Below are 26,253 nucleotides of genomic sequence, written 5' to 3'. Positions count from 1 at the left end.
AAAAGCGTTCCTTAATTAAAATGTCACTTTATAATGGATTACTATAAATGGCTAGAGTTTTTTTTTTATAACAGTTGTATAGTATTTCAAACAAGAAGGTCCAGTTTCGGTCCAGTGCTACTTTGAGCTGAGTTAGATATTCCAGGCCAGTCTCATTCTCTTGAGAAGATATTAATTCATCATTCAATAAAATTCAAGAGGAAATTATGGAAGACTTGCAGTTCACAAACCGTCACCGGTATGCTATCATCCTTTAACCCTTAGGTACGGTACGTCCAGGGCCACCTCACCACGTTCAGAACGGGGCCGTGCCGTGACCCGCCGCGGTCCCGGGTGCCGCTCGTAGCCCAAGACCACGGGTGTTAGCGGGCATGGTCCGATCGCCGTGCCCGCTAATACAGTAATCGGATGCAGCTGTCAAAGTTGACAGCTGCATCCGATTACCGAATGCAGCCGTTCCCTGGTGTCTAGTGGGGAGGATCGCTCCTCCGGGACGTTGTCCCGGAGGAGCGATCCAAACATCTTACCCCTTCCGGGGTCATCACCGTAATGGCACTGATCCCGGCTCGGCACTCGATTACTTCAATCGATGTGCCTATCTCATTGATCTGTGCTGCATATCTATGCAGCACAGATCTGAATGAGAGATCAGTGCACTTATACTAGAAGTCCCCCAGGGGGGGTTCTAGTATAAGTGTAAAAGTTCAAATAAAAGTGTTATTATTAGTAAAAAGCCCCCTCCCCTATTAAAAGTCAGAGTCACCCCCCTTTTCCCAGGTTATAAATAAAAATAAACAAATAAATAAATAAACATGTTTGCTATTGCCACGTGCGTAATCGCCCGAACTATTAATTAATCACATTCCTGATCTCGCATGGCAAATGGCGTAAGCGCCAAAAAAAATCCCAAAGTGCAAAATTGCGCATTTTTGGTCGCATCAAATCCAGAAAAATTGTAATAAAAATCGATCAAAAAGTCACATATGCGCATTCAAGGTACCGATAGAAATAACACATCATGGCGCAAGAAATGACACCTGACACAGCCCCATAGACCAAAGGATAAAAGCGTCATAAGCCTGGGAATGGAGCGATTTTTAGGAATATATATTTGTTAACAATGGTTTGAATTTTTTACAGGCTATCAGATACAATGAAAGTTATACATGTTACATATCATTGTAATCATAACGACTTGAGGAACATATATAATGAGACAGTTTTAACCCAGGGCGAACGGCGTAAAAACAAATACCCCCCAAATAAAAGAAATGCTTTTTTTTTTTCAATTTCACCACACTTTGAATTTTTTTCTGGTTTCGCAGTGTACTTTATGAAAAATTCAGTCTGTCATTGCAAAGTACAATTAGTGATGCAAAAAATAAGGGCTCATGTGGGTTTCTAGGTGGAAAAATGCAAGTGCTATGGCCTTTTAAGCACAAGGAGGGAAAAACGAGAACACAAAAATTTAAATTGGCAGGGTCCTCTAAGGGTTAATTGTCTCATAACTCTTGCTAAAGCCAGACATGTAAGAGGATGCCCAGGTGGCAACTTTGAAAAAAAATCTTGCCATTTCAGAGTAATAAATCAAGTTAATGGAGATTAGCTGTAGTGATACACACCATCTATACAACAGTGTGGGACTGATGTGAAAGAAATCAGCCATACCTGTCTAATCATGGACAGCTACTTTATTGGGGAACTCTGGTCAACCCTTTCACGACCAATGGGCATTGATGCCTCAATGCCGTGGTCATTTAAGGACTTCAGCTTATGTGATCATAATGATCCCATAGGCTAAAGTCCCTTGCTCTGCGCCCTGACCATGTTAGAAGCCTGTAACAGTGGCAGGGGAGAGAGGGGAGGGGGTAGAGCTCATATCCGCGCACTACAAGGGGCTGCAGGGGTCTCCCCTACCTTCCCTACTGTGTAGCCAGGAAACAAGAAGCTGGAGGCTTTCGGTTTCCATGGCTATCATTAGGGCTGTGCAACCACATCACTGAGCCCCAATGGCTACCAGACAGAGAATTCTCCCTTTGTAGAGGGAGAATTTGCTGTCTGGATCCCTATAGATGCTGCAGTCATACCGACCCCAGTATCTACAGGGTTAACTGTCAGCACCGCTGTGCGGCTCTGGTGTTGACAGCTACGGCAGGTCCCCAGCTATCACTAACAACATGCTACCATAATAGCACAGAATGTGTTGAGACTTCCAAAAACCCTGCAGGCTACACTACCATGTCTCCCAGCAACCAATGGTTGCGGCAGGTCCCCAGCTATCACTAACAACATGCTATCATAATAGCACAGAATGTGTTGAGACTTCCAAAAACCCTGTAGGCTACACTACCATGTCTCCCAGCAACCAATGGTTGCGGCAGGTCCCCAGCTATCACTAACAACATGCTACCATAATAGCACAGAATGTGTTGAGACTTCCAAAAACCCTGCAGGCTACACTACCATGTCTGCCAGCAACCAATGGTAAATTAAAGTTTTTATTTTCCATATATTAATTTGTATCACATATACATATAACATATCAACAGTAAAACAAGTCATACGAAATTGGCTGTGTGGTGCTATGTGATACAAAAGGTGGCCATACACCTTAAATAGCTGATAGCCGAATGATCTGTCAGTCTGAAAAGCGGTGGGAACGGTTAACAAAAGTATAAGGTGTGTAGGGATCTTTACATTAAGTCCTTATTCACACGTCCAGTAAAACTGTTTGTGGTCGCAGATCCGCAACCACAGACAATTTTAGGGCATTCATACCATCCATGGTGTCATCTGTGCCATGATCTTTGATGCAAAAAATAGGACAGGTCATATGTGGATCACGGCATGGATGGCTCTCCCGGCTCTTCCTTTTCCTGTCACCAGCACCCATCTCTCCCACTCCTGTCACTGCTCCTGTCTCCCCCACTCCCATCTTTCCCACTCCTGTCCACACTTCTGCCTCTCCCCTGCTCCTTTCTCTCCCCACTCCCATCTCCCCTGCTCCTGTCTCTTCCCCCTCCTATCTCCCCCGCTCTTGTCTCTCCCTGCTTCCACCTCCCCTGCTCCTGCCTCTTCCCACTCCTATCTCCCCTGCTCCTTTCTCTCCCTACTCCCATCTCCCCCACTCCTGTCTCTTCCCGCTCCTATCTCTCATGCTCCTGTCTTTACCTGCTCCCACCTCCCCCGCTCCTGTCTTTCCCCGCTTCCATCTTCCTCGCTCTTGTCCCCGCTCCTATCTCCCCTGCTCCTGTCTCTCTCCGCTCCTATCTCCCCCGCTCCTGTCTCTCCCCACTCTCATCTCCACTGCTCCTATCTCCCACGCTCCTGTCTCTCCCTGCTCCCATCTTTCCTGCTCCTGTCTCTCCCCGCTTCCATCTTCCTCGCTCTTGTCCCCGCCCCTATCTCCCCTGCTCCTGTCTCCCCCACTCCTGTCTATCCCCACTCCCATCTCCCCTGCTCCTATCTCCCACGCTCCTGTCTCTCCCTGCAACACTGAACTAAATGAGGCCTAATAGGGCTTTCTTACTATGTTTTTTTTTTTTTTTTTTTTTTTACAAATCTTGACGTATCTAGACTTCTATTATTTCTCCTTTTTTATGTCAACATTGTAGCACTGGTGAAAAAAAAGAAGGTTATCAAGAGCTCATGGTAGCTCCCTGGCTGTTATACTGAGACGTACAATGAGTTGCTAGGCTACTGTAGTAAATAGGTGCCTTAGTGACCACCATAAATCTATGGGTGGTCACAATTTTGTTTCTAAATAAGAACAACGTGCTATGATATGAATCAAATGTAAAAAAAAAAGTGAACTGTTAGCTCCTAGGCATAATGAGAATTGGATCCAATCACACAAAGGGGTGTACAACATAAAGTGTGTCGGTTTTTCCCCCCAGAAATCCGCAGTACAGGAGATTTTTAAGAAACCTTTTAATTAAGTTTATTAGGCAACTATGCCATTATCTGCATTCAAAAAGACTTCCCCCAGGTCCCCCCCCCCCCCTCTCTCTCATTCACTGCTCATTATCAGGAAATCTCGACTCTTTTACATCAGTCAAGCCCTGTCTAACCTATAGAGAAGGGAGAGGGGAGAAGGGAGATTAGTCGCCAGCAGAGAACAAATGATTACACAGTGGGAGCTGTGTGAAAGACAGTATTCAGAGGTCAGAGAGGTCAGTGCTGACGTCAGAAGAGATAGCCTGGTGACGTAGCTGTAAATTAACTCTTTGTTGTCCTGTTTTGGTGCCTCATCTCCCTCCACCCCTCCCCTCTCCATAGAGAACCATGAAGACAGGGGGGGAAGCTTTAAACTGCTTTTTTATGATAAAATGCTTTTTTCGGCTAATAAACCCAATTAGAAAGTTTCTTAATAAAGTCGCCTGTACTGATTTCTGCAAAAAACTGTGACAGTGACACTTTAAAATATAACTTTTAATAATACCAATAAAAAATTCCCCACAACACAAATACGAATCGCGGTCACCAGGACCATATAAGGAGCAATCACTACAACAGCGAATAAGGATGCAACAATACAAAAACCTGCGATAAGTATAACTGAGTATAACCGTGGATCTGGTAGGCGGATGAATCTTACAAGGTCTGCAGGGTAATGTTCAGCAGCCGCTACAGTGGTAAACTTAGCTGCCTGGGCCCATGCTGGTGCTCTGTGAGCACTGGAGTTTAGAGCACTGGCTCCTTGTTTGTTAAAACAATTGGCCTTGATGCGCCGCACTTCCAGGTCTGTGACGTTACTTCCGTTTCACTCCCGATGCGGTCTGGCGACATCTTACTTTGCTAAGGAGTAGTATGCAAGTGCTCTCTCTCTAGCTATTTTAACTCTTTTCAATTCACTTCTACCCTCTTTTCTCTATTGTATCAACTACTCTGGGTCTCAGCAGAGGTTTAAAAAACATGACAAATAAGAGCATATATAAGCATTAGATGGTTAAAACTGTATTATTGCATAAGAATGTTAACGTCCAGCCGGGCATAACATTGATATCCAGGGGTTAGAAAGTAGCAGTGTTACAATATAAATCCAAAGTTAAAAAAGTTCATGGCACTCCAATTCCCAAAATGATGATCCTTTATTTCATAGCAAGCAAGAATAAATCCACGTAAAAAACAAAGCGTGCACAGCAACGCGTTTCGACGTCTCCGTCTTTATCACAGCTTATCTTAAGCTGTGATAAAGACGGAGACGTCGAAACGCGTTGCTGTGCACGCTTTGTTTTTTACGTGGATTTATTCTTGCTTGCTATGAAATAAAGGATCATCATTTTGGGAATTGGAGTGCCATGAACTTTTTTAACTTTGGATTTCTATGTGTACACCCAGTGAGCTCCTGGGCTTCCTACGGCACCCGCCCTAGATCCGTATACATCGGGACACAGGTATCAACCATTACCGAACATTGGCAGTATTGTGGTCTGAGCGGTAAACCTACTCAATTTGTTACAGTGTTACAATATGCCAGTGTTGCCAGTACCAATGTTACCATATATACACAAGTCACTGACTGTCTTTCCTGATTACCATGGGGGGAAGGGTAATCATGGGATTTCATGGGCATAGAAATCATCAACTGGGACAAAATGATTTTAAAGAAGGAAACTCAGTGGATCTATCGATTGGGAACGGTCACTCTTCCCAGGGTTAAATGACCAACTGAATTTCACATGTGTCCTATAATCCCTATATATCATATATGGGACCCAGTTCTGCGCTCATCATTTGATCATCCCTGACATTTGCAACATGACTAAATGTAACCCCCCCCCCCCACACACCACCACCATGGTAATCAAGAAAGACAGTCAGTGACTTGTGTATATATGGTAGCATTGGTAGCAGCATGAACGAGCAAGGAGCCAGTGCTCTCAACTCCAGTACTCACAGCGCACCAGCATGGGCACAGGCATCTAAGTTTACCACTGTAGCGGCTGTTGAACATTACCCTGCAGACCTTGTAAGATTCGTCTGCCTACCATACCCACGCTCCCTGAGGATATCGAGAAATCGACAGAAACGGACGTCAGAGGGGGTCTATTGCAGGAAACTGCTTTTTAGCAGGGATAGTACAAAGGGGTAGGATGGGGTACGGAGAGTGAGAAGGGAGAGACGGCTTATCCTACACGACAAGCACAGACAGGAGTCTGAAACCGGAGACGAACCTGAAAGTGGAACACGGCATCCCTAAAAATACCAGTGAATTCTGAATATTGGGAACAGACAGAAAACCTTGGAGGGGTGAGTGCATCGGTTCTACTTACCTATCGCAGGTTTTTGTATTGTTGCATCATTACTCGCTGTTGCAGTGATTGCTCCTTATGTGGTCCTGGTGACCGCGATTTGTATTTGTGTTGTGAGGAATAATTTATTGGTATTATTAAAAGTTATATTTTAAGTTGTACACTCCTTTCTACGATTTGATTTATAACCAGGTGGTGTTCTTGACTGTTTTCAGTGGTGACTGGTGGTACTGGGATTTTATAATGACAATTGGAAATTAAACATGTGAAGCAAATGACTACTTTACATGTTAAGGCTAAGTTCACACTACGTGAACATCCGGCCGTTGCGTGGCCCCGGCCGGGTCACGGAACGGCCGGTCTTAGCCCAGATCATCCCGGCTGGTACTTAAGTACCGGCCGGGTGATCTTTCGGGCCGCGGAGCTCTGATGCGGGCGCATCAGCGTGCGTCCGCATCAGAGCTTCCCATAGCATACAGTGAAGCAAGCGGCCGGAGCCGCTCGCTTCACTGTGTGAACTGACAGGTCCTTCTGCGGCCGGAATTAATTTGCCGGAGCGTATACGATGTGTGTACGCTCTGGCCGGGATCCCATTGAAAGTAAGGTAATGTTCCACCCCGCAAAACTACGGCCGTAGTTCTGCGGCGAGGACTACGGCCGTAGTTTTACGTAGTGTGAACATAGCCTAAAGCTAACTGTTTTTTCTCCTAGAAATTGTGCCCCTCTTGGTATTAGATATTGGAGTACAAACCATGATCTTCTGTGTGTATAGTGTTATTGCCAAATACCACACAATACTTTAAGACAATTAAGAACAGAATATGTGTCTTTGAAGTTAATAGATTCCAAATGACACCATTAAAGTACATTATTAGCAGGCATAGTATTCCCTCTTGTTTTAACCACCCTTTGAAATAAAGAGTATAAAAAGACTTTGCGGTAAGCTGAGAAATTATAAAGGTTGCTTTGTTTTTATACTATATGTATTTGTTCCTGGCAGTAACTGAAGTAAGTGATTATGCTGTATATTCACAGATTTATATTAAATGATAGAAGGCTACTACACATCACCTAAACACAGAAAATCCTATTCTTACCTTCCAATTTTTCTTCATATGATGTTATACAGATTTTACCCTTGTGTGATGCTGTACCACAGGTTTTAATTTTTAACATGACTAAAAATCTTTCAGTGCCTGCGGTTTTACATCTGCTTTAATAGGCTGCATTGACACGGACCGCATTCACAGTGGATTTCACACTAAGAGCAGCCTATGCATTACAATTTTATGGTTAAAAAGTAAAATACAGCTATAATGTAATAATATTACAACATGGTTATTTACAGCTGTAAAATCGTTGCAGCTTTATGGCTATGTTCCCACACAGTATTTTTGCTCAGTATTTTTCAGCCAAAACCAGGAGTGGATTAAAAACACAGAAAGGCTATGTTCACACACACTGTTAAAATTTAGTGGATGGCTGTCATTTGATGGCAAATAATGGCCATTGTTTCAAAACAATGTCATTAAATGATGGCCATCCACTCAATTTCAACAGTGTCTTACTGTGTTTTTAATCCACTCCTGGTTTTGGTTGCAAAATACTGAGCAAAAATACTGTGTGTGAACATAGCCTAAGGAGAAATTTGAGTCATGGTGCAATATGTTTTTTGTTGATTTTCCTTTTGCATGTCTGTGAGCTAAATAGCTTCCCTTCGAGATCAGAATTCATTAGTTGGTTCCTCTTGTTTACCTTCCTGATTTGTTTCTTCTTTAACCCCTTAAGGTCAAAGCCAATTTTAGTTTTTGTGCTTTTGCTTATTCCATTTTATGTTTAAAAGTCCATAGCACTTGCATTTTTTCACCTAGAGACTTATATGAGCACTTATTTTTTGCTAAACCAATTGTACTTTGCAATGACAGGCATTATTTTTCCATAACATATGCTGCGAAACCGGAAAAAAATCATTTGCACTGTCAAATTGAAAAAAAAAAAAAAAAAAAATTGTTTTGATTTCGGGGAGTTTTGCATCTACGCCGTAAGGCGTTCGACAGGGTGGAGTGGGACTTCCTGTGGTTTACGATGGAGAGGTTGGGAATGGGGGGTAAATTTCTGGGTTGGGTTAAAATGCTATATAACTCGCCAGTTGCTAGAGTAATCCTAAACGGGCTCCCCTCCGAGATATTTAATCTTGGTAGGGGAACCCGTCAGGGATGCCCCCTATCCCCCTTATTATTTGCACTATATGTAGAGCCTCTGGCGGCTTGGGCAAGATGGTACCCGGGGTTTGTTGGCTTTGGGCTGAATAGTAATGCCTCTAAAATTCTTCTTTACGCGGATGACCTGCTGATGTTTATTAGACGCCCTGAGGAGGCGATCCCGGGTATCATGCTGTCTCTGGAGCAATTTGGTGAGCTCTCAGGTCTCTCCATCAACTGGGAAAAATCTTTCTTGCTCCCAATTGATGAAGAGATTCGATCCCCAATAGGAAGACTCAAGATCTTAAATATTAACGATCATATTGATTACTTAGGGGTTAAGGTTACAAGGGATCCAATGCAGTATGTAAATGTTAATTTAACGCCGTTCTCCAATAAACTCAGTAAGAAGATAAAAGTGTGGAAATTTCTTCCCATCTCTATGGCCGATAGAGTATTGTTGGTTAGGATGGTAGTCCAGCCGCAGCTGCTCTTCCTTTTTGCGGCTTCTCCCATCTGGATTAGCTCTAAGTGATTGAAAAAGGTAGAAACAATGTTAGGAGGTTTAATTTGGGGACAAAAGAGGGTAAGATTAAAGTATTCTTTTTTCTCTGCACCGAAAAATAGGGGAGGTTTTTCCCTCCCAAATTTACGTTTGTATTTTTTAGCGACTCATTTTGCAAATATTTGTAAGGGTGATGAAGTTATGTTTCACAAATACTTAAGGGATTTATCCAGACATGATCTCTGGTTTGAACTGTTGGAATCAGGGAATTTAAGATGTGGGAGATTTAAGGGATTGTCAATTTGCACATTAATAGATAAGGTATGGTGGGCGGTTAGGTCCTGGTGCGGAGTGGAGGGCAGCCTACCATGCACTCCGTTATGGCATAACCTCCATCTTCCAGAATTCACTAAAATTCATAACTGTCTTTCCTGGGTGAATCTGGGCATAACTGGGGTCCAGCAGCTTTTTGAGGGGGGTAGGGTGCGCTCCTTCTCAGAACTGTCTGAGACATATGGTTTAGCAAACTCACACTCCTTTTTGTATAATCAGGTATTACACGCAAGGTCTAAATCCTTAGACAACACTTTTTTTAAGGTGATGAATTTATCACCATTTCTCGGTTTGTTACAACTAGACATTAGGAAAAAAGCGCATTTCTTTTATATACAAGACACTTAGTGGAGTTCACTCATGTGATAGAGTAGGGAAGAGCTGGTCCAGATGGGAGAGCCTCATAGGAGAGATTGGGATGGAGCATAGAGAGAACATTGTAGCTAATATTAACAAGGTCTCTCTTAATGACGAACATAAAGTGACTCAGTTTCGTATATTCCACGTGTTACTATTCCCCTCTGCAGTTATATAAGATGGGAATAAGGAACAACTTGTCCTGCCCTAAATGCGCGATAGTTGGGGCCGACCTATTGCATCTGTTTTGGCTATGTAAGAAGGTCCAGGTTTTCTGGAATAACGTGTTTGATGAAAAAGATGACAAACTGCACTGCACAGTCCCTAGATATCCCTTAGTAGCGATACTCGGAGACTCACCGGGGATAAAGGAACATAATAGGCTGGTAATTAAGCTCCTTTTCCACGCACGACTCAAAATACTTAACAAATGGTTTGCCCCGAACCCTCCAGTAAAATCCGAATGGTTGTCCCATTTGAAGAATATTAAGAGTTATGAGGCGGCATGGTTCCTGGGGAAAAAGGAAGGACTACAGAACTTTCATAAGAGATGGGGCAGATGGCCCGTTGGAACCTAAGATTTAAATAGGATAAATTGATTATGTGTTTTTTTTTTTTTTTTTTTTTTCCTCTTGCTTGTCCCTCTCTCTCTCCCCTAATGGGTGGGGGGGGGGTTGGGGTGGGAGGGTTGGTTTTAGGTTGTAGCAGGGGGAAGGGTGGATGAGGTACAGGGTCTGTTGTATATATTATATGTATTGCTTTTTCTATCAGTACCTTGATTGCGCATATACGACTTTTTGATCACTTTTTATTAAATTTTTTCTGGATTTGATGCAACCAAAAATGCGCAATTTTGCACTTTGGAATTTTTGGGCGCTTACGCCATTTACCGTGCAAGATCAGGAATGTGATAATTTAATAGTTTGGGCGATTATGTGCGTGGCGATACTAAATATGCTTATTTATTTATTTATTTATTAATTTATATTTATAAAATGTGAAAAGGGGGGTGATTTGGACTTTTATTAGGGGAGGGGATTTTTTATTAATAAAAACACTTTTTTACTTTTTTTTTTACATAAACTAGAAGTCCCCCTGGGGGACTTGTATATACACAGCACTAATCTCTCATAGAGATAAATGCTGTGTGTATATATATATATATATATATATATATATATATATATATATATATATCGATTAGATTGGTCATAGATTGCTTTGGCCTGCTGCAGGCCATAGCAATCTATTGCTGAGACGGGATCAGTCTGTAAAAATATTACAAACGCTTTAATATTAGTACTATATATTTGTGCATTTATATTGCTTTCTTTTTTTTATTACAGCCTTTTAACCTAGTTCCCACAGTGTCATTTTTGGCCATTCAAGTCCTAATAAAGTTACTGCACAAACAACGTCTGTCATTATGAAATAATGGCTGTTATTTGTCCTCAAATGGCCTGAGGCTATATTCACACACTGTCAAAATGACACCTGGTATTGATATTTTGATAATAATAATGGCCGTTGTTGTAAAACAACAGCCTTTATTTGCTGCTAAATGGAGGCCATCTAATAAAAACAGCTGTCATTTTGACGCTATGTAAACATAGCCTCATATCGTTTTTCTGGCTTACATTATTTGTGTCTTTTGAAACTTTACTATTATTTTACTATTTTATTTATTAGTGAAATCTGACCCTTCTCTCCATTCTCCAATGTACTTCTTCCTCAGTCTATTTACTGTTTTAGATATAAGGGTAGTCTAAGTAACAAATCCAAAACTGCTTGCTATCCTCAATCGGAAGACCATCTCCTTCTTAGGTTGCTTTGTCCAGATGTATACTGTACCTTCAATGCCCTAAGAGAAACCAAGTGCTTTCTGCTGGCTTTAATGTTTTTTTACCGATATTTGGCCATTAATAATCCATTGCGTTATTCAGCCATAATTAAAAGTCGATTCTGTCCTAGACTGGCTGCCCTGCCGTGGTTTCTTGGTTTTATTACCTCTTTTCCCCCCACAATTTTTACTTTTTCATTGGACTTCTGTGGACCAAATGAAGTTGACCATTTCTTTTTTTTATTATATTGAGGCTTTACATAAAAATCATATACACCATGTTGAAAATTGATATGAAGGGGAAGTTCCTGGGATGTATCGAGAATACAGGGTGAGGCCGGGTTCACACTACGTAAAAAAAACAGCCATATTACATAACAACGGCCGTAATTGCCAAAACAACAGCCGTTATTTGTGAAATAAACATGTGCAGTATCCTTCCACACATTGTTGGTAGTTTAGGCATGTATATGTTCAAATAGTTTTCATGTCTGCCATTGCATTTTTGTATTAAGTATTGTTACGGAATAAAGATACTTTTTTGATGTGCAACCTGGTTATTTGCATGGTCCGTCCTTCTGGTCTGGTTTAGAGTTTGGTATTCCAGCCCAGTCCGAAAAGACACTAATTCATTACTCAGTAAAATATAGGGGGAACTTTTGAAGACTGAAAGACCACTTCCAGTGTACCATTGTGCTGTATTTATCACACACTCTTGATAAATCCCACCATGTTTAAGGATGCCCAAGTGACAGCTTCAGAAATGTGTGCCATCTCAGAGCTGGTATAGATTTCCAGCACAATTTAGACCTGTTAGTATCCACAGATTGTAGTTAAGCACCGTATTCTGGGTGTAACTATAAACTATAGACAATTTAAAGCTTTGCTAGTATTTAAAGAGGAAGTCCCACCAAACTGAGAATTGGCATTCGGGCAGTGTGTATGTGAAAAGCTCCCTTAGATCAGTGATCCGTTCACCGTATTGGTCTAGTAGGCATTGCTGAGGGGCAACACCCCGAAACAGGTGTCTGTGGATGGATACCTGGCTTTGGTATTTCCCTTGACATATCATCAGACTTGTAATTGAGTTGGATATTGACTGAAAGGGTTTTGGTGGTCTCCTTACAGGAGCTATCCCTTTGTTAGGTCCTTCCTTGGAGAGATATCTGAGCTAGTGCCGTGTTTTGAGCTCCGCTGACTTTTTTGCAACTATACAAGTAAATTCACCCCTCCTTGTGCCTCCATTGCACTGCTCCAGAGTCCTGCTGACCGCCGCAGGATGTCATCTGCAGCTTGAAACTGACTACGTCATGTACCCGGCTCTTGCAGCTGCAACGTCATGGCCCAGCTTAATGACAGTCCGATCAGCCAGTCAGTGACTGGGGTGGTGTCCCGCCCCAGTCACTGATTGCTTGAGCAGGCAACGAGGGGAGTGACTTTGCAGTTAGGAGCAGGTCACCAGTGGCTGGGAACGGGACTCTGGAGTGGCGCTACATAGCACAAGGATGAGTAAGTTAACATATAATAAAAAATTACTATTTAACATATATTTAAAGATTTCCAATATGCGGTTAACATGACACCTATATATGGTTATCTAGGAACATTTTTACTATTAAACCTAAATATTCAAACCTTGCCATGGCTTTACTCTGTCTCTGTCTCTCTCTATATAATATTCTATCTATCTATCTATCTATCTATCTATCTATCTATCTATATTCTGATTAAATTTTTTGTAATTATTTAACTTTCACCTTCCTTATGTCTAAAAATAAAATATGATAAAATTTTATGTTTTGTATAATCCTATTCTACTATATCTTAATTGTTTTTTAATTATATTATTTGCAGGTGTTGTATGAATTCAATGCAGGAGGTCAACAGAACAATTGTGAATTATTTTTTTCTTTTGGGCTTTTCCACCCTGCACTCATTTCAGCAGTTACTCTTTTGTGCTGTCCTTATGGCCTACATCGTTTGTGTTTTTGGAAACGTCACTATCATTCTGTTAGTTAGGACTGAACCTTCTCTTCATTTGCCAATGTACTTCTTCATCAGTGTATTTACTGTTTTGGAGATAATGTTTGCCTCAGTAACAATTCCAAAATTGCTAGCTATTCTCATTCAGACAAATAAGACCATCTCATTTTTTGGCTGTTTTGTCCAGATGTATGCCTTCAATGCCCTAGGAGAAACAGAGTGCTTCCTGCTGGCTTTAATGGTTTTTGACAGATATCTAGCCATTTGTAATCCATTACGGTACTCAGGCATAATGAATAGTCAATTCTGTCATAGGTTGGTTGCCCTGCCGTGGCTTCTTGGTTTTATTACCTCTTTTATTCCTTGTATTATCACTTTTCTATTGGACTTCTGTGGACCAAATGAGATTAACCACTTCTTTTGTGACCTGGCACCACTGCAAAACTTAGCTTGTTCAGACCCCTTTTTTAGTAATATGACTACCAGTATGGCAGCTTTTCTGGCAACTGTTTTGCCCTTTTTTACTATAATGGGTTTTTACACTAAAATTATACATAATGTTCTAAAAATTAACAGTACTGAGGGTAAAACTAAAGCCTTTTCAACATGCTCATCTCATCTCATCGTGGCATCTCTGTTTTACGGTTCGGCTATTATTGTATATATCAAGCCTAAAGGCAGTCACTATGACAAGTTCCTCGCTCTCATGTACACTGTTATAATACCAGTTCTGAACCCATTTATCTATACATTCAGAAACACAGAGGTAAAACATGCCTTAAGAAAGACTATAAGACAATATATCAGGTTTCCAAGTTGATATGATATGGACATTAATGGTTATCTATCATTGAAAAAAAAAAATTTGATCCATTAGGGTTAATTGGTTTGGGGCCAGCATGCTTAGTATGTTCACTCCTGGCTCTGTCATATGACCTATACAGAATCCCAATGCTATTGTATTTGGCCATCTAGGTCTCATTAACTCAGAGCAGGGAGAGAATCATAGTCATCTTCCCACTTGTCCTACTCATAGGCCAGTGTGTGAATGATCAGTCCCTGGCTGATAACATTTTTCACATGTCCCTAGGACATCTCAAAGGTTTTTGTAAGTGACAGGTATGCTTTAAGTCGGACTCGGATTCCAGCTTGAAAGTACCAAGGCCCAGTTTGCATCACAGTTGTTCATCTCGTTGCCATTGAATTCTGTTATGAAGATCCACATGACTTGTTTTTTGCAAACCAGAGTGCCCAAACGAAAACCATGACCCCAGCGATGTAAAACAGTAGTGTTGATGTCATTCCCATATCAATTTTAAGCTAGACGTGACCCTCTGGACGTGGTATGTGACCGAGACTGTAGTCAGGTTTTTGTGTTTGTATCATGTTTTTGCATTTGTCTGAACACTGTCCTGCTCCGTCTACCTCAGTAATTGATTTTTTTTACCACACCCATCTCTTCCCTGCATAGATACCCCGGCCAATTAACAGATACTTCTGTACACTTAACTCTGCCTTTCCACTTATCCTTCACCTTGTCAGCCTGGGTCTCTGGTCCAATCACAGTCTGGGCTAGACCCCTGACCTCCTTTAAAACATCTCCAGTATATTTACCCCTCGCTGGCTATTAAAGGAGAAGTCTGGCAAAATTTTTTATTAAAGTATTGTACACCAAAAGTTATACAAATTACCAATATACACTTATTATGGGAAATGAACATAAAGTGCTTTTTTTCCCTGCACTTACTACTGCATCAAGGATTCACTTCCTGGATAAAATGGGGATGTTACAACCAACTCCCAGAGCTGTGCGGGCTGTGGCTGCTGGAAAGGATGATAGAAGAGGAATGCTCAGTGTCCCTCCAGTGCCCTGTGTCCCTCAGTGTCCCCTGCCATCATCCTCCTCAGCAGTCACAGCCCGCACAGCTCTGGAAGTCGGGTCGTGACATCACCATGTTATCCAGGAAGTGACATCACCATGTTATCCAGGAAGTTACATCACCATGTTATCCAGGAAGTGAACCCTGACTATTGTCTTGGACTATGATCTGGTACCTCAGGTTGTGACCTTGGCTTTTTGATCCTTCTTTACTGTGTGTCTGTCTTGTCTGCATTTAGTGTACCAAATACTTTATCGTCAAATACTGTCGCCAAGGTGTCCACAGCCACTTAGGGCTGATTGTGGCAAGTAGGCAGGGACAGTGGGTGGGAACAAGTGCAGGGTCCACTGTCTGTGTCTTCCTCGTCCCTTCTCTGACTGAATGTTACCATCAGGTAATAACAGTTGACTACTAAATGTATCTAGGGGACTCCAAAATTCCAAAAACTTACTGAAAAGAGCATTGTAAAGAGACATATTAAAACTTTACTTTTATTTGACTTAATATAAAGCAGCAATTTGTGACAGACGCATAAAAAGAGGCATAAGGTTTATGTACTGACTGCACTAACCTACCTCCCAGTAGCTCTATCACTGACTTCTGCTGAAGGGGACTGGGAAAGATCAAGTCACAAAAATACCAGCTGGAAGAATATCAGAGCATATATGAAAGAAAGCGAAGTAGCACTAATTTGCTTCCCCTGTCAACTATAACATGTTGTCTTTTATAGTATACATTTTTTGAACACATTTTCTATAATTAATGGAGGTTAGCAACTATTCCTTGGCTCTAGGACTGTAAAATGTACATGTGTATGTGAGGTCGTGTCATGGCTCCCTGAGGAATATGTTATATGTGACCTTACATATTTTGCATATTATATGACAGTTCTCTTCCCTTTTTATTTTGTCTTTCACTTTGGCACAGCAAGGAACTTAAGATTGGGGACATCAAATGGCAGGTGTGCGCTCCCATAAGGCAGAGATAGAGCTACTGGATGGGAAGTTAGCATTGTCTGCATTTATCCCATATCTTTTCCTTTTTGCCCGTTGAATTTACTGGTCGTCAATTGCTTATATTTTTTTAGTCTAATAAAGTTAAGTTTTAATATTTCTATATACAATGATCTTTTCTGTGATTTCCTGAATAGTAAACTACCCAGAGAAACATGGTTCATTGAAATGCAGCTATCTTCATTCACTAATCTTGCTATTTTTAGGACCACTGGGGGTCCAGATAATATAAAGAGATGGGATATTGTGGATGTGGTAACTATGGACCTGGTCCAGCAAGTGTTCCCTGCACAGGAGGCATATAGTATACACGTCCTGTTCCATAGTACCCGAGCATAGGGTGCCACGTAGAGATGAGTGAACCAAACGTCCCAAACTAAGATTCAGTATATATACTGGAGCATGCTGTCAGTCGCCATTCTTCCTACCTCTCCCAGGAGAGGCAGGGAGAAAAAAAGGAGTCAGGGGGCATAATACCTGTTATTCTACGTCAGGGATCCACTATTGTCAGTGTAATTTAACCCTTTGACTCACCAGTCTGGTTACATCTTCATTCCTTTAATAAAACTGTGTCTGGCAGCATAATGCCTGTGGTTGTACGTCAGTGATCAAACACTGCTGGTTTAATTTAACCCTGTGAACCACCTGTCAGTTAACATCTTCATTCCTTTACTAAAACCGTGTCTGGCTGTATAACACCTTTGATTGTACGTCAGTGATCCACTGCTGCTGGTTTAACATAACCCTTTGAATCACCTGTCAGATTACATCTTTATTCCTTTACTAAAACTGTGTCTGGCAGCATAATACCTGTGATTGTACGTCAGTGATCCACCGCTATCGGTTTAATTTAATCCTTTGAATCACCTCTCAGGTTACATTTTTAGTCCACATAAAACTATGCCTGGCAGCATAAAATTCATGATAGTTCTTTGGTGATCCACTGCTGTCAGTTTACTTTAACCATTTAAATCACCTGTCAGGTTACATCTTTAGTCCTTTATTAAAATCATGTCTTCCAGCATTACAACTGTGATTGTATGTCAGTGATCCACCACTGCTGGTTTAATTTAACCCTGTCTGGTTACATCTTCAGTCCTTTAATAAAAATGTGTCTGGCAACATAATAACTGTCAGTAATCCACCAACGCCCTACTACTTCCACCATCAACTTCTAATGGTACTTCTCTATCAGCTCTTTATGGGGAACTGTTTCAAAGGCTTTGCTGAAGTCCAGATAGGCAATATCCACGGCACCACCTTCATCCAGCACTTTTGTGACATAATTAAAAAAAATAAAAGATTAGTCTTACATGATCTGCCCGCAGTAAAGCCATGCTGGTTTGGATGCAACACATTGTTGATTCTTAGGTGATCCATTATGTTCTTTTTTAGAAGAGTTTCCATCATTACTTCTACAGATGTTAAACTAACTGGTCTGTAGCTACTGAGCTTTTCTCTACTACCATTCTTGTGGATGAGCATAACATTGGCCATCTTCCAATCAGCTGGAACATCGTCTGTTAGCGGGGATTGGTTATACAGATCTATGAGGGAGGCAACAATCACAGATCTGAGTTCTTTAAGAACCCTGGGGTGGACACCATCTGGACCCATCGCCTCATTCAACTTTAAAGCACAACTATAATTTCAGTAGCCAAAAAATGAAATTCCTCAAATAAAAAGCCCTCATGTTACCTTTTAAAAAGAGCCCTAAACTGTGTTGATAGCGTGTGCGCTCGCTGAGATATCCCCAGTTGTTTGGCTCAGAGGAATAAATGAATTTTTCTCCTAGCTGAGACAAAGTGGGCGTGGCCTATCCCTCATCTCCCTGGCTGCGTCCCTCTATCCACTGAGCAGCACCTTAGCAGATGTATCACACATAGCAGGATCAGATAGAGCCCCAGCATACAGTATCACAATGTAAGATTAGATACAGAGCCCCAGCAGATGGTATCACACACAGTGGGATTAGATACAGTCATCTGCTCTTATTACACTGTAGGATAATGTCAGCTATGCAGGTGGGGGCACCTGCTGCAGACATCTGATAGTGAATGTTGTATGTACTATGGAAGGACTACAGCTGTGTTGTGCTGGGACTTGTAGTCCTCCCCTCAGTGACTCACCCACTCTCCCTCATGCAGAACATTGGCTGGGTCATGGCTGGGATGCCCCCCCTGGGTGAAGCACTGAGTACTTGTCCCTCCATCCAGCTCTTCCCCTGCGCTGCTCCTCACACACAACACCCTCAGCTCTGCTTAGTCACCTCTGTGAGGGGAGGGGGGAGAGCGTGCTGCTAGGAGGGGGGAGGAGGGTTTGTTTATGTTTCTCTCTGTGTCAGGGCTGTTATCTGATCCTCCTGTCAGAGTCGGTACACTCAGGAAGGATCTGCAGGGAGGGGCGTGTCCAGCAGGAATGCAGAAATAAGTCAGAGCCAGAGAGGGCTATTAGGGCATAGTCAGCCTTATATATTTAAAAAAAACTGTTCATTTTAGGTTATTAATGTATATTGCAAAAAGTGTTATCATGACCTAAGCTAACTAAAACTGAATGATCAAAATATTTTATAGTTGCGCTTTAACCCCTTAACGACAAAGGGCGTATAGGTACGCCCTATTGCCGGTAAGGGCGTTCAGAGCGGGGCCCCACGGCGACCCCGCTGTGAACCGCGGCGGTCCCGGGTGCCGCTTATAGCCCGGGACCGTCGTAGGTATTAGCGGGCACGGTCCGTTTGCCGTGCCCGCTAATACAGTAATCAGATGCAGCCGTCAAACATGACAGCTGCATCCGATTACCGGATCCAGCGTCTCCCTGGTGTCTAGTGGCAGAGATTGCTCCTCCGGGATGTTATCGCCGCATGCGTAATCGCCCGAACTATTAATTAATCACGTTCCTGATCTCGCACGGTAAATGGCGTCAGCGCAAAAAAATCCCAAAGTGCAAAATTGCGCATTTTTGGTCGCATCAAATCCAGAAAAATTGTACTAAAAAGCGATCAAAAAGTCGTATATGCGCAATCAAGGTACCGATAGAAAGATCACATCATGGTGCAAAAAATGCCACCTGACACAGCCCCATAGACCAAAGGATAAAAGCGTTATAAGCCTGGGAATGGAGCGGTTTTAAGTGACGTATATTTGTTGACAATGGTTTGAATTTTTTACAGGCCATCAGATACAATATAAGTTATACATGTTATATATCGTTTTAATCGTAACGACTTGAGGAACGTGCATAACAAGTCAATTTTACCCCAGGGAGAATGGCGTAAAAACACATTATCCCCAAATAAACAAAATGCGTTTTTTTTTTTTCAATTTCACCACACTTTGAATTTTTGTTCTGGTTTCGCAGTGTACTTTATGCAAAAATTCAGCCTGTCATTGCAAAGTACAATTAGTGACGCAAAAAATAAGGGCTCATGCGGGTTTCTAGGTGGAAAAATGCAAGTGCTATGGCCTTTGATGCACAAGGAGGAAAAAACGAAAATGCAAAAATCGAAATTGGCTCTGTCCTTAATGGGTTAAACAGGCAAGTTCCTCTGCAACTTCAGCTTCTGAGAACACTGGAGCTGACCTCATATGACTGGAGCCAATTCTCTGTCCAACCATCCCTCTTTTACCATTTTCCAAAAAGGAAAATATAAATACAAACAAAATTACAATATTTGGTATCACCACATACATAACTGTCTAAACTAAAAAATGTTATGTCATTGCAATCAAGCACAAAAAACAAACAAACAAATAATTTGGTATCACGATAATTGTACTGACCTAAAGAATAAAGATTAAGTATTTTTTTTTTTTTTTTTTTTTTACTTTTGAGGAAGTACTGGCATATCAACACTACCCCTCATAGAAGCACTCAGGATGTGATACCCAGAGCGGCGACGCCGGACACCCAGGTCAGATCAACAAATTACTTAAATCCACCTTATCTTATATGAAGATGCGCCGGAGGGACACATCACACAATCACATCAATCATATCATTTAATTATGTCATTATGCCGCCATGTTAACCATTTAACATTATAGAATCTATTTAGTTTTTACTTGTGAAACTTATCCTCCTTTCCTTTCTCTCCCCCCCCCCCCCCCCCCCAACAAAAAAAAAAGGTTAGGCCAGTTTTACTGCTACTAAATAAAGTTCACATGTCAATTTTACTGCACAGCGAGTGGCACTGGTAAAATGAAGGATGCCATTGCAAAGTACAGTTGATTCAGCAAAAAACAAGCCTTCATGTATAAATGTGTTTCAGCTAGAGCTGAGCAAAATTTGAGCATGCTGTCTGAAAAACATGGATACAGCCATTAGCTATGTTCACACAACGTCTTTCTTTGGCCATTTTAAGGCTTTTTTGAATGGCCGTCACTTTGGCGCCAACATGTAATTTGCATAAAACTGCTGCATTCTGGTGCCAAAATGACTGCCGTCCAAAAGAAAAAAAAAAAAAAGCTGTTGCGGAACGGCCAAAAAAGGATGTTGTGTGAACATGATACTAAATGAAGTATCAATATTGAAGCCACAACCGTTACCACTTTACATCCTACTATAGGGTATTGCAACACAACTATTCATGAGTAACCAAGTATATTCACCTCGGTGAGTCAGGCTGTGAAGATACAATCCAGTTAATATTATATAGACTGTGTACTCTACATAACACTTTAGTGCTTGATATGTCTTCTAAAGACTTTCCATTTAACTCCTTCTAATCTGTTATGTAAAATGATAGAGTCTAGTAGAGGACGCTGGGAAGAAGCACTTAGTGTGCTGTTTTTATGTAACAAGCTTTTTACTAACATGCTGCTAGTCAGGCTATTTGGTGAACGAGGGTGCAACTTTACCACCCACTCCTCTTTCAGAAATAGCCGCAGTATTCATTAAATGAGTAGTAAGAGAACCAGATAGTCAGCTGCTTAAGTGCACTGAGGGGTAAAGTCCCGCCCTCAGGGCACCAAACAGCCTCACTGGCATATTACTAAAATCGGTGCACCCTATTAAAGGCACTGTGTCCCTTAGTCTGATGTCCCCTATTAGGCCCTGTCGACAGTATATATTTGTTGCTATTATTAAAACATCTACAATTAACTTTATTTTATATTTTTAACCCCTTCAAGACAGAGCCGTTTGATGCACAAAAGTCAGATTAATGCAATGTTCCTTCCCGCCTTCTAAGAGCCATAGCGCTTTTAGTTTTCCACCTACAGGGCTGTTTGGGGTGTCATTTTTTGTGCCATGATCTTTTGTTTTTATTAATATCATATTGGTGTAACAGAAAAATTTTGATTGCTTTTTATTATTTTTTTTGTGATATATAATTTAATAAAATCAGCAATCCCGGTGCGTTTTTTTGTTTTCCATTTCTGCCGTTCACCGTGTGGGAACAATAATGTTACATTTTAATAGATTGGACAATTCTGCACACTACGATATGTAATATGTTTAGTTATTTATATTTATTTTTTTTATAATGGGCAAGGAGGTCTTTTAAACTTTTATTGGGAGGTTTTTTTAAATACTTTTATAAAACTTTTTTATTCCTTTTTTTTACTCGTCTATCACTCTAAAATATGCAATCATTAGATTGCATATACTGAACTATGCTATGCCATAGCATAGCATAGATCAGTGTTGTCAGCGATCTATGTATAGAGCCTGCCTAAGAGCAGTAAGGAGGGTATAGAGGGTATGGAGCCTGCCTAAGAGGGTAAGGAACTTACCCCCGCCTGTCGGCACATGCCATCGGGCCCCTAATCACTCAGTGACAGCTGCTTGATCTGTCACTGACCACCTTAAGCGCCGTGATCGCTGTAGATTACGGTGTTTAAGGGGTTAATGAGAGTCGGCTGCGGGATCGCATCGATTGATGTGAGCGGAAACGCTTTCTCTGCAGCGCTCCTGGTCTCATTACAATGCCCCTGTAGTCAGGAACGTATATATACATTGCTACTGCACGGGGTATGTGCAAAAGGAACATATATATACATGTCACTGACGGGAAAGGGTTAAAAGAGTCCCTTTTTTTTTTTTTACCAATGTTCAAAGAACAGTAATAAACTGATCGTCATTTATTATATTTTAACACAATACAGTTCTCTAATTAGTAAATCATGTCTCCTGAGATCAATTTGTCTTTTTCCTTAATGCAATTCCGTTGCGGTTATGTCATTTGACAGATAGCCTGGTTTATATATAACCTGTTCTCCACTCATTGTAATTCATCCACTCAATGTAACTCATTGTAAACATGCCAAATCCTCAGATGATGTTGTTTTTAAGTTGCTTATAGCTTTATAATAAACCAAGCAAGTAAGTGATGTGTAATCAAGATTATTAAACAAAGAAAAAGAGTTTTAGCACCCTGCATAGATGAATTGTTGAAGTACTTAAAGGAAATTTTTTCAGACGTGTGCGATAATTACCTTTACGTCGATAATGTTTTCTTTTTTTCTCCTTTGTCTTAACTTTTACCCCATTTGCAGAACATTATGAGGGTTTTATTTCTTCTGGGATAAGTTCCGCTTTTGAACATCATCATTTATTGCACCATATATTGTATAGGACAACAAAAAAAAAAATAATAACAAGGTATTTTATTCCGTTTACAGTGTTCCTTGCGGAAGATTGCTTATTTAATAGTTCAGGCATTTCCATACAAGGTGACACCAATTATGTTTATTTTTGTCTTTTGAATTTTTTAAATTGAATTTTGATTTGTTTTTACAGTTTTAACCCCTTCAGGACCGAAATGATTTTGGCTATCGGGACTGGAGCCTAGTTTTTAAATCCAACCTGTCTCACTGTATGTGGTTGTAGCTACATGAAGTTTTTGTTTCTAATTCTGAGATTGTTTTTTTGTGACATATTGTACTTTAAGTTAGTGGTAAATTTTGGCCAATATGCCAATTTTTTTTTTTGTGAAAAACGCTATTTTTTTCATGAAAAAATTTTCAAAATTTGCATTTTTTTTTTCACTGTAAATGTTCTGCAGTCATTGTGCAGGTTTAAAATGTAACATTTTTTTTTGCCGAAGTCATTACGCTCGATTATATGTGAGGGGATTATATGTAAAAAAATTTTGGGGTATTTTTATTTTTTTTACACTTTATTTTATTGGGGACTTCACTGTGCAATTGCCTGATTACAGGTATATTGCATTGCAGTTCTGTAATAGGCAAAACTGATCAGACTCAGCCTTAGGCACAGCAACCATCATGGCTGTGCTATCGCATCGCAAAGCCCGGATGGGGAATGAAAGAAGGATTCTCCCTTCTTTTAGCACTATAGGTGCATGTAATCACACTGATCACAGCACCTATAGGGTTAACTGCCAAGATCCAGGCTTATCACTAATCGGCTAACACTGACAGCTCCCCCCCCTCCCCCGCAGAAGACATGAGCGTAGCTCCTGCTCCCATGTCATCCCTGTCACATACCGGCACGTTCATCTGCCATAATGGTATGCAGAATTGGATGTGCCAGTAAGCGATCCAGCTGGAAGGGGTTAAAAAGGGTTTTAACCCCTTAAGTGTCCTAGGGGACTTGAGCATACAATTGTTTAATCATTCCTATAGCACACTGAAAAATTATTGCATCTATTGCAGTGCACTCTTCCTTTAGGGCAGTCCTTCTCAAACTGTAAGGTGGGCCTCACCAGTGAGGTATCCCCTAGCTGTTGGTGAGGCACAGCTAGAGATAGTAATTTTCACAAAAATGACTATAAGCTGCCCAGTGCCCATTATACAGTGTTTAGGAGACAAATGATGGGTAGACTGAGCAATAGTTTTTGTTTTTGCATGGACCTCCACCACACATGGTGAGGCCTCAGCATCCTCCTGGTAAGTCTGAAGAGGCCCAGACATCACTTTGGTCTGCTGGGTTCAGTAGGAAAAGATTAAGAAGCATGTCTTTAGGGTTAGGGTAGACTTGAAGGCCTTCACAAGGCCTATGATGCAAAATGTTACCAGATGTGACAAAGAAGTCCCCCACCTCTGTCTATTCTCTTATCTAAATAGTTAGACGGTGAGGATTGGATGTTTGCTGTAGTTAAAGATGAGCTGTGGTTAGAATAAAAATAAAAAAAATCATAGCCCTTTATATAATTTTGTAGTCTTTGGTTGCTTAATGAGGGTCTCCAGGTGTGCGATGTCAATGTGTCTACTTGCAGTAGATTGTCTATCAGTTTTATGCTGACAGGCATAATACATAGCTCCACAGTGGAATTATATGAGCGATACTTGAAAAGCAATAGCTCAAATAAGTGCTTTTAATAAAAAAAAACATATGTTAATGAGAACATAATAATAATAATAATAATAATAATAATAATAATAAATTAGGACATTAGTTGGTTATTAGAGATGAGCAAACCTTGAGCATGTTCGACAACCTTAGAGCTTTATCCAAGTTCAGCACCCACAGCTAATCAAATACCGAAAGTTCGGGTTCAGATGGACTCGAACCCGAACCCGGTTCGCTCATCTCTATTGGTTATCTAACATGTTGGGAGTTTGGCAACAAGCATTGTAAATACAGCTCTGGGCTATAATAAAAGCTGTGTCCCACAATCCATACAGGACTATTTAATACAATGTATATAGAAAGTAACAATGAAGTAACTCTATATGCAAAATGTGAACAAGAGAAGTAAAATTGAATATTAGTTGCGAATATTAACTGTGTTTTTCCCCCGCTTTGATCATTTATTGTTAACAGAATGCAAGTAAATAATAAAACCACAGTGTCAGAATTTATTCTGTTGGGTTTTTCCGATTTTGATATATTTGAGAACGTCCTTTTTTATATCGCTCTCCTGGCATATATTGTATGCATATTTGGTAATATTGCTATTATTATAGTAGTTATACTTGAGCCTTCTCTTCATACACCTATGTACTTTTTTATCACTACTTTTGCCATTCTAGAAATAATGTTTGTGTCGGTAACTATTCCGAAACTCTTAGCCCTCCTTATGCAGGCTACAAAGACCATTTCCATGCTTGGCTGCTTTGCCCAGATGTATGCCTTAAATGCTTTGGGTGAAACTGAGTGCTTCCTACTTGCCTTGATGGTTTTAGATCGATACTTGGCTATTAACAACCCCTTACGTTATTCCGCTATAATGACTCGGACATTTTGTTCTGAATTAGCCATGCTTCCCTGGCTGGCTGGATTCATCATTTCTTTCATACCTACGATCTGCACAACTCTTCTGGAATATTGTGGCCCTAATGAAATTAACCAGTTCTTCTGTGACTTGGCTCCATTGCAGAATTTAGCCTGTTCCAACCCACTTTTCAGCAACTTGACTACTCAGTTAGCAGCTGTCCTTTCTGTAGTGTTTCCGTTCATGACTATTGTAGCGTTATACACTCACATTATATTTACTGTGTTAAAAATTGAGAGTACAGAAGGCAAACAGAAAGCGTTTTCAACATGTTCCTCTCATCTTATTGTTGCTTGTCTGTTTTATTGCACAGTTATTGCTGTATACATCAGGCCTAAGGGCAGTCGGTATGATAAATTTCTTGCGCTCATGTATACTGTTGTTACTCCAACAATGAACCCATACATTTATACTTTAAGAAACAGAGATGTGAGAAATTCTTTAAGAAAACAATTTAGGCAACTTTTAAAACTTTCCTCGAAAGTTTTGTAAGCAACTTGCCTTTGATAAAAATATATATGTGTAGGCACATAATAAGGCACAGTTCCAACAACTTGAAATATTGTCAGATTTTGGCCGTGCGCTGCTCTCCACATTTCAGCAGCACGCAGTCAGCTCTCTGCTAGTGCCGAAAGCGTCTCCGGCCCTGGCGACCGGCCAGGTCAGTTGTTATGCGCACGCCAGCAGTGTCCTTAGTTGTTGCCTCGGC

General features: G+C 40.9%; 2 protein-coding genes across 2 annotated transcripts; both read left to right on the top strand.

Moving 5' to 3' along the window:
• Window positions 1–5,857: 5,857 nt before the first annotated feature.
• Window positions 5,858–14,293, top strand: LOC138770503 (olfactory receptor 10AG1-like). The gene is made up of 2 exons (XM_069949608.1): window positions 5,858–6,036; window positions 13,345–14,293. The coding sequence occupies exons 1-2, from the start codon at window positions 5,858–5,860 to the stop codon at window positions 14,291–14,293; spliced, it is 1,128 nt and encodes a 375-aa protein (XP_069805709.1).
• Window positions 14,294–25,094: 10,801 nt separating this feature from the next.
• Window positions 25,095–26,036, top strand: LOC138770501 (olfactory receptor 5V1-like). Its single transcript, XM_069949607.1, has one exon. The coding sequence runs from the start codon at window positions 25,095–25,097 to the stop codon at window positions 26,034–26,036; it is 942 nt and encodes a 313-aa protein (XP_069805708.1).
• Window positions 26,037–26,253: the final 217 nt, after the last annotated feature.

This window comes from Dendropsophus ebraccatus, chromosome 13 (assembly GCF_027789765.1).
Source record: "Dendropsophus ebraccatus isolate aDenEbr1 chromosome 13, aDenEbr1.pat, whole genome shotgun sequence".
NCBI lineage: Eukaryota > Metazoa > Chordata > Amphibia > Anura > Hylidae > Dendropsophus > Dendropsophus ebraccatus.
Note: the sequence above shows the minus strand (reverse complement) of the source record. Positions and strands in the feature narration are given on the sequence as shown.

Bases quoted from the DNA above. Each gene is read 5' to 3' on its own strand.
- LOC138770503 (XM_069949608.1), top strand. From the start codon at position 5,858: ATGAACGAGCAAGGAGCCAGTGCTCTCAACTCCAGTACTCACAGCGCA. The intron at 6,037-13,344 runs GTCAGAGGGGGT...TATTATTTGCAG, and splicing joins AGAAATCGACAGAAACGGAC to GTGTTGTATGAATTCAATGC.
- LOC138770501 (XM_069949607.1), top strand. From the start codon at position 25,095: ATGCAAGTAAATAATAAAACCACAGTGTCAGAATTTATTCTGTTGGGT.